Source organism: Ruditapes philippinarum, unplaced genomic scaffold, assembly GCF_026571515.1.
Source record: "Ruditapes philippinarum isolate M1 unplaced genomic scaffold, ASM2657151v2 ctg6902_1_1_1_1, whole genome shotgun sequence".
Lineage (NCBI taxonomy): Eukaryota > Metazoa > Mollusca > Bivalvia > Venerida > Veneridae > Ruditapes > Ruditapes philippinarum.
The window spans coordinates 112,708-122,302 of record NW_026854037.1 but is presented as its reverse complement, the minus strand read 5'-3'; the positions used below and the strand labels follow the sequence as shown (position 1 = coordinate 122,302).

The following is a 9,595-nucleotide window of genomic DNA, read 5'->3' as shown; positions in this document are numbered from 1 at the left end:
GGAACAGAAGTAGATGTTGTTTAAGAAAAAAAGTTTGACGCCTTTCACGATGTACGACAAAGGCACATTGATCCCAAAAACTCACTCTTCAACACGTTGTGCTCAGGTGAGCTGGAAGTCTAAATTGTCTACTATTCTTGACTGGGCATATTGAGGTCGATTTTAATGGAGCAAAACAATATACAAAACAAAAACAAACGGTTGTATTCATTTTCAAAACTTTTGGGGGAAATCCTTATGAATTATTGATTATTATCTTAAGTGTGGCTACGTGTAAAACAGTTGTAGGGGGTAAAAAAAAGTATAATTTACAGAACTCGATATATATATAATATATTAAAGTACTTTTTAGACACCTGTTTGACAGTTGAAGAAAGGAGAGAGAGAAATGAAGTAAAAAATAAAAAATGTACTTTCGTCTTTATGAAGTTAAATAAACAAATTGGGTTTATATTTGGTTATTTTTAAAAGGGACAAACTTTGCCTTTTATCCGAATTGAAGATAGGTAGATAGTTTTTGCAATGTTTTAAACATAGAGCTCTGTTTGTTTTGTAGTAAAGAAACTAGTTGATTTAAAAAGAATAAATATTTAAAAAGAAAAACAGTATGTTTATTATAGAATGATGGCCATCTATTTAAGTGTAGCATCAGTTCAACTTGGTGATTTATAAAAAAACTAATTATAAATTGTTTTATCGTCGCTTAATTAAACAAGAGGGCAATGATAAGGTAATTATATCGCTCACATGATTATGAAGGCTCAACTCCAATTTCCAGGATATTTGGACTGGAACAGTATCACTTAGAGTGTTAACAATGTTTTGTCCATATTTGTGGACCGTGTTACCTAGTTTTTGACCCCAGTGACCAATATTCAAACTTGATCTTTAAATGATCATAACAACCTTTCTGGCCAATTTCCATGAAAATTGGCCATGGTTTGAAACATTTATGTTTCCTAAACTGTTCATAATGTTGTTTTCTTTTTCAAATTTTTGGGAGGGGGGGGGCGTTTACCTAGGTTTTTAACCATCAGTAAACAGACAGCTTTCGTGTTTTTTGATTTTCGTTGAAATGATTTCTTTTAATTTTAATAAGATGCTTATATTCCCTCTTTAATGTTTCAATAATGTTATTGATTATGGTGACAAACAGACACGTTCCGTGGTACTCACACAAATGTCAATTTAAACCAAGTTATTTTAGTAATAATTGTTATTTATTTAATCTCTGTGCATTAAATGCCGTTGATCATCATAAAAAATAACATATTTTGAAAAAATGCCTTGTAAATGATTGATTTTGAATAAAAATCCTAAAATTTGAAATCGTCATATCAAAGTCATTATTTATTTTTTTGTCATCAACCTTTGGAAAATAAACCATACTTATATTATTGGGAACCGTTCTCAATTTTTTCTATCTTTTCTCAAAAAAAAATATTACGTAACGTCAAAACCATTTATGCGACTTTTTTGTCACCATACATATTAACTAATTAAAGATAATTAAATCTAAGACTGATTGATAATTAAGTCGCTGATTAAGCAAACAAAAAATCCCTGACACGGTTCCCCTCCGTAATGAATTTCCTTTTTCATGTGCTTTGAATTTATTTTACTTCTTTTTTTTTTTTTTTTTCCTTTTTACTTTTCTTAAAACCGCATGTTAATTGCTTGATTATTAAAAATGTTATGCCGATTCAAAGTTAGTCCGACCGCATCAAACGAAGTGTCGTAAATCGGCTGTTCTCTTTCGGACCCCTACGTTCACGCTAAATAATCGCACTAATACACAAATATCGCACCAGAGAGGGTCACAAGTTGCGGTACATACTCTAACAACATTTTATGACCCAGTGACATCTGACCAATTAAAAAGCTGCTGATTAATATAACAGTTTATAAGCCGAAATTTCTTCAGTTCTTTAACGTGATTTACTGGTCCGTCTGGTATCCTGTCGCACATGTCACGTGACCTATCGGTAAAGTTGAGGCAATCAGTTGGGGAAATGGAACGCAATTGCGCACCGCTAGCGGGGTATTTAATTGTTTCCTTTTGAAGTTTATTATTACATGTATTATTATCATCAAGCATTATTATTGTATTATACCAGTGTCACTTCTGCCTGTGTATTCGTGTATGAAATTCCGTTAAAATATAAAATAAAATAACAAAAAACTGAGCTTCTGACAGTCTTTTAAAGTCCATGGTAGATGTACAAATAAGAACGGGATATTATATATTTTTTCCACCAAATTGATAATGCTTCACATATTTTTAATAGAAAATAAAAGGTATTACTCGATCATTATGATCTGGCCTTCTTGATTTCTATTATTATGAATATCATCTATGCACGGGCATAGAGAATCCAGTTTCTGCCGGGATAGACAATAAATTTCATACTTTGTCCAGCGCAGAATTTATTTAGTACTGGTGTCCGATTTACTGGGCGAACAATTTATTTTCACAAAGAATAGTATTTAATATCTTTTTTTTTTGTATTCATAGAGAAATAATCATCCTTAGACAATCTTAAAATGGTTTAGAAATTTGTCAGGGGACACCTTACCACAAGTCATATAGGCGTTAACATAAAAAATGTTGTCTGTTTTTTTGTTGTTGTTTTACTTGACATTGTTTTAGAAAAAACGAGGTTGAATGTAAGTAAGCCCTTGAATCCGTACAAAAAGTCCATAAACTCAATGTAATATCTTATCAGATTAAACGGAACAGACAAATTATTTTCACAACATTAGGATATTTTAAGCAACTACATTTTAATCAACCCCGTGGTCGTGCGATTTTGCCGCTATGCTTAATTATTTATGTTTCATACATTATGTTACGTACATTGCCCGACAATTTCTTAATTTATAAAAAAGGCTAATTGTTGAGATTTTCATAAAAGATGTACGGTGAATGTACGATACATGTATTACGAGAAGTATGGACCAGTATGGACCTGTAATTCACGGATATATGGAACTACCGATTTCCCTCATTGTGCCTCAACAGGGGCGGAGCGTTATCGATAATCGACAGGTTACGCGAATAGGCAGATACAAATAGTATTGGTACCGTTTTAAAACGTTTAAAAACACATTTTTTCGGACTAACTGCTTTCCAAAATTAAATCACGAATGTGTTCAGAAAAAGGTTGATAAATCTACTTAGCAAAAAATCTGATTTTAGGTATTTTCAGTGATAATTGACTCCGTTGTCACCTTAAATCGAATTGTTTTTGATAAAGCAAAATAATTTGTGTATTTATTAATTAGCTTTTTAAGTGTTTTTGGAATAATTTTTCAAAAGTGGGGAGTCTATGTTCGATTTGTTGTGGACTTTAAACCACTTGCCTATCATCACTTTGGGTTCGAATCCCACAAGAGACATTGGATTTTCTTCATGTGAGAAATCTATCCAACTTTAAACTGAGGGAACGTCAGTGTATCTACTAAGGTGTCCGTTGTGTCTGAAATAATGCACGGTGGATATCTGAGGTCTTCTGTAACCAGTAAAGTTGAAAGTCGCCATATGACTTACACCTGTGTTGGTGCGACATAAAATCCAAACCAAGGTAAAATTGTGTAAATAAAACAAAAAGAACCAAATATTCTGTGCCTGTACATATATCGTAAGCAATATGCAACCAAAAATTTAAGTCGTTGAATACACAGTTGCATATATACAGTTGGGTAGGGGTGGGAGGGGTAACGATATTACACAAATCAATTCTGTACATTTTTTAATGTGAAAAATATATATTCGGTAACAATTCTATTCCTATGTCAACAAACAAAACATAGTGCACTTTGTACCCACTTAAATCTCACAATATGAAACAATTACATTATAACAATGTTTCTCTACAATGCCTGAACTTTATAAATTGCATAAACATTTTGTAAACGTAATACATTTTCTACATAGGTATAATTAAAAATTATATATATTGAATGTATTATATATTCAGACTTTACAATATTAAAATCATAAAAACCATATTTATATCAGAATACAAAGTATTTTCAACGTAATAACACGTAGCCTTTTTCAGTCAATCTCCATAATTGATAAACAAAAATTACAAAAATAGTAATATATGACTGATACATGTACATGTAAACAACATTACAAAGTTTTCACTGTGATGTTTTCAGTAAAATTTGTCGGTTCATCAATGAGTTCCATAGTCGTTAACTCAACAGAGTGAAGCTATATTTAAATTTGCATAACAATTTTGGGTATTTGAATGAATATATTGGAAAAAAATAGTATCGATAGCCAGAGAAAATGAGTCGTCTATTAAGATATTGTCAACTGAGTCAGCATTAGGTGGCATACACAAATTGCTATTTAAGAATCTTTTGTTTTGTAACGCAATGTAACCTCAAACCATATTATTCAAAATTATTTATTTCAAGATAACCCCTCTGTTAAAACTGAAGTTGGTTTTTTAACATAGATAATTACAACTCAATAATTGTATCCGTGTTTGTCTTTACGAAGAGGCGAGTGAAATGTAGAAATTCACAGAATTTCTCAGTTTTCTTTGTAAACAGATTCGCTTTCCGAATTCGAAACAACTCAATAGACAATAATACAATCTCTTGATTTGAATGCTTTGAACATTATTTTATACAAAAGACAGGTGATTGTTAGGTAAAGGATCAAAAAGAGAAGATAAAACACAGGCAATCTAGCTGTATTGACTCTAGAGTTCTTGTGAGCATCGTCACAATTTTGAAATAGGTGTGTGTTTTAAAACTCAAATAAACAAATTCATAACGCTACTTGCATTGAAGGCTGACGATATCTTTAGCTTTATTTAAAACCGTTTTGTGATATCTATAAAGTTATTGTCACTTTATTACAGGTAGGTCAATGTTCAGACGCAAATACCTAGTTTCAATGTCGAATTTTGGAAACAAACTTAATTGAACTGTAAATGAAACTTATCAATAGGACATACATTTTTTTAAATGGGGCTTTATATATGTATAAGTGATTTAGAGAGGAGAGAAAAGAGCAAAAATATAAAAAAATGGTAGATAAATAAGAGTACAAATATTGTAGTAAAGCGAAATTTCAAGCTGGTCAAACATATCACAAGTTGTGGTAAACAAATTATCAATATATATTTACTCAAAACCGTATTTACTCAACCCTTTCACACACGCGCGCGCCCACACACTCATACACATGCACACAAACACAGAGTCGTATGCATATTCTTTAATACAGTAAATGTACATGAAAAAAACCCCAGAAGATATCCACAATTGCGCGCATGCACGCACGCATATTCATAATTACTTATATGCATAGTGTCAAGTTTACATACCAAAACTGTATATGTACATGTTTATATATAAAATATTTACATAAGTGTATACACTGTTTCATGTCATCCTGGTCAAATAAACAAGCAGCACACGAAATCTTTGTTTTTAAAATGAGTATAATATGAGATTATATAATACAATGATATATATATAATATACAAATATGTACTTTGTAAGGTGACAACAGACACTTTCCATGGTACTCACACAAATGTCATTTAAACCAACTTATTTTAATAATAATTGTTATTTATCTAATCTTTGTGCATTAAATGTCGTTGACCATCATAAAAAATAACATATTTGAAAAAATTGCATTGTAAATGATTGATTTTGAATAAAAATCCTAAAATTTTAAATCCTTATATCAAAGTCATTTTTTTATTTTTTTGTCATCAAACTTTTGGTATATTAACATACTTATAATATCTGGGGAACCGTGTCTCATATTTTTTCTATATTTTCTCAAAAAAATATTACGTAACGTCAAACATTTTATGCGACTTTTTTCACCATACATACTACGTAATGAAAGATAATTAAGTCGCTAATTGAGCAAACAAAAATCCCTGACACGGTTCCCTCTGTAAATGAATTCCCTTTCATGTGATTCAAACCGCATGTTAATTGCTTGATTATTAAAAAAGTTATGCCGATTAAAAGTTAGTCCGACCCGCATCAAACGAAGTGTCATAAATCGGCTGTTCTCTCACGGACCCCTACTTTTCACGCTTATTAATTGCATAACACACAAATATCGCACTAGAGAGGGTCACAATTTGCCTTTAACATGCTCTAACAACATTTTATGACCCAGTGACATCTGACCAATTAAAAAGCTGCTGATTAAAATCAGTTTATATATCAAATCTTAACGTGATTTACTTGCGAACAATTTATTCAAAGCATTCACTGATAATATATTTTAATATCTTTTTTATTGATTCATAGAGAAATAATCATCCTTAGGCAATCATAAAAATGGTTTAGAAATTTGTCAGGGACCCCTTACCACAAAATAGAGAGAAATAAGAAGTCATATAGGCGTTCACATAAAAAATGTTGTTTTTTGTTGTTGTTTTACTTGACATTGTTAGATACGAGGTTGAATGTAAAGCAAGCCCTTGAATCCGTACAAAAGTCCATAAACTCAATGTAATATCAATCAGATTAACGGGACAAACAAATTATTATTTCACACATTATGGATATTTTAGCAGTCAATCCGTGGTCGTGCGATTTTCCGCTATGCTTAATTATTTATGTTACATACTTTATGTTACGTACATTGGTCGACAATTTCATAATTTATAAAAAAAGGCTAAATAAAAGGTAGACAATAAATGTCGAGATATTCATAAAAGATGTTCAGTATTTGTACGATACATGTATTACGAGTATTATGGAGCGGTAATTCACGGATATATGGAACAACCGATTTCCCTCATTGATGCCTAAACAGGGGGCGGAGCGCTATCGATAATTGACAGGTTACGCGAATAGCAGATAAAAAAGGGTATAGGTACCGTTTAAAAACGTTTTAAAACACATTTTTCGGACTAACTGCTTCCAAAATTAAATCACGAATGTGCTCAGAAAAGGTTAATAAATCTACCAAGCAAAAATCTCGTTTTATGTATTTTCAGTGATAATTGACTCCGCTGTCACCTTAAGCTGTTGAAAATGATGTGATATTTACTGAAAAAAATGATATTGACCTCGGCTGTCACCTCAGTTAATATTAATATTTTCAGTACATTTTCAACAGCTAAAAAGTCCATATTTGTATATAATCAAACATGTTACATATTATTCAACACCAAAACAAAAAAACTTTTAAAAATTACACATCATCAAAATGTTCTGTAAATATAACACGTAAACATATAAACATATTACATATTACACCAGTTGCACATATGATCAACATGACCAACATATGACATAAGAACATACTACAACATACACAATATAAGATCATCATAACACAACCAGTATTGCATGTCCACTATATAATATCATCAATATGGTATACATATGACATGGCATCATACTAAGACAATCATCATTGCATATCCATTATATAACATCATCAACATGTCATTTTTATGGCATGACACCATATAACCACAACCAGCATTGCATGCCCGCTATATGATATCATCAACAAAAGATTTTCTACACAAGGGCTCGAAAAAAGAAAACGCTGTTTTGAATTTATACCAACACAATTTGTTGTTGTAAGATTTGTTTTTTTTATCACATTCCTGAACAAGAAATTGAGTTTACAGTTTGAGCTACATGTTTTATAATTTTTTTCCGTGGAAGAACTAATGAAAAATAAGTTAAAAAACCTATACAGACTGCGTTGTAACTATGTTATATTATAACGGATGACCGTACCAGAGGCATGTGCTGTCAAGAGGGCGTTAGCTGTATATATGTATCATTTAACAAAAGTTGAGATTACACTTAAATCACGCACATATGAATACAATACCGTCATAAATAGTTCTTCCCTCTGAAAAACCTTTGCAAACGCGCAATTATGTCTCCTTTTTCTTCGAAAAGGAAACCAGTAATGGAAATCTATTAACCCAGGCTTCCATAACCTGTTCCAATGTTTTGCATTCATCATCTGCTTCTTGATCATTCCTAAATATGTCCTTTTCTATTTTGACCTCGTGTGTTTCTGTATCAACTGAAAGTAATAGTCATACTTATTTTCAGAAAAATTACTACTTTTCTAGACAGAATTCATGGACAAAAAAGGTGAATATCAAGTACCGGTAGAAACGTTTTTATATAACATTCTAATAGTATAACAAATATTAATTAGGTTCTAAATATTAAAGCTTTTATTTTTAAATTAAATGCATATTCTTCACATTTGCTTTAGAGTGACAGTTTGACATTAAACCTCACAATAATTATGTTTCGACAATTAAATTCTTTTTTTGCGACAATCGAATTCAACATTTTCAACAATTTTAGGAAGTAAATTTTATTTGAAAGTATTTTTCATAACAGCCAATACAGCTATTTTGTCTCTTATGCTTAAATGTGAATTTGTCTATAATGTAAGGTGTGAAATATAATAAAAGTAACGTTGATTGTATGTATTTTTTCACACCTAACAAAATATAACCAATGGACTGTCAGCATTTGCACCTCGTAATGTTCAAATAGAAAATAACATTGGATCCAATTTTTTTCAATTTAGCCTCGTTGTCAATATCAAATCCATATCATACCCCATATGATACCATTTTCATTTCATGAGTCCAAAAAATTCATATATGTTCAGAACACATATCAAATTATTTCTATTTATTGAAGAAACAAAGTTCTGTCAATATGTCAAAACGGTAATGCGGAATAAAGAGGTCATTAAACATTTTTGACAATATTATTTCTACTGGCTCGTACACAGCTGCAAATATAATATCAGACTTGGCTAGCGCCTTGTCAAAAATAGCTATGACATATGTGTACTCGTAAAAAGAGTTCAGTGTTGTACTCATGTACAAATGTAGGATAACCTCATAATATCAGACATTTGATGCATAACAACAAAAACGATAGTATTATGCATGATGTTGGCAAGTGTGAGATATATATTTCGATATTACGTATATTTATATAGCAGACAATAAAATATTCGGTTACAAAACATAAATATTAAAGTGACATAATGTCCATCCAATGATAAATGGTCTGAGAACAGGTTAAAATCATAATAACATGACATTTTTTCATTATTGGTTCAATCTTATATTTTACTGAGGAAATATAATCAATAATCCACATGACCAACGGAAATGCCTATACATATCCTTTAGAATGTCCCTGATAGGTGCAATTCTTAAAAAGTTTGGGGCCGTCTTTTTATATTTTAGATCGTCCATATAGTGTATCATAAATATCTATTTTTTTCTTTATCCATTATTGGTCAATCATCCTTTTAAAAGTCAATCTTTTGAAATACTAGTTTATCACTTATGCAACTCAACTTGACAGTGAAAAAATGAGCATAATGTCACTTTAATCATAATTATCAATGTTCATACTATATTACTTTTTTCAGTCAGTAGTATATGGGAATATCCAGATATTACATTTCTGTTGATCTTATTAATATTTTAAATACGTATTGAAAATATGTCAATGGTAAAACAATTACATTTTATGAAAACGTGTCCATTGTAGACCAATCCACTCAAATACAATTAAGGTATAAAAT

General features: G+C 30.8%; 1 protein-coding gene across 1 annotated transcript in view; it reads right to left on the bottom strand.

The window, feature by feature from the left end:
* Positions 1-5,043: 5,043 nt before the first annotated feature.
* Positions 5,044-9,595, bottom strand: part of LOC132738746 (uncharacterized) — a 31,124-nt gene continuing 26,572 nt past the window's right edge. Inside the window, exon 12 of the mRNA XM_060726335.1 lies at positions 5,044-8,053. Within this exon, the coding sequence (XP_060582318.1) occupies positions 7,899-8,053 (155 nt within the window). The 3' untranslated portion in view covers positions 5,044-7,898. The remainder of the gene's footprint in view (positions 8,054-9,595) is intronic.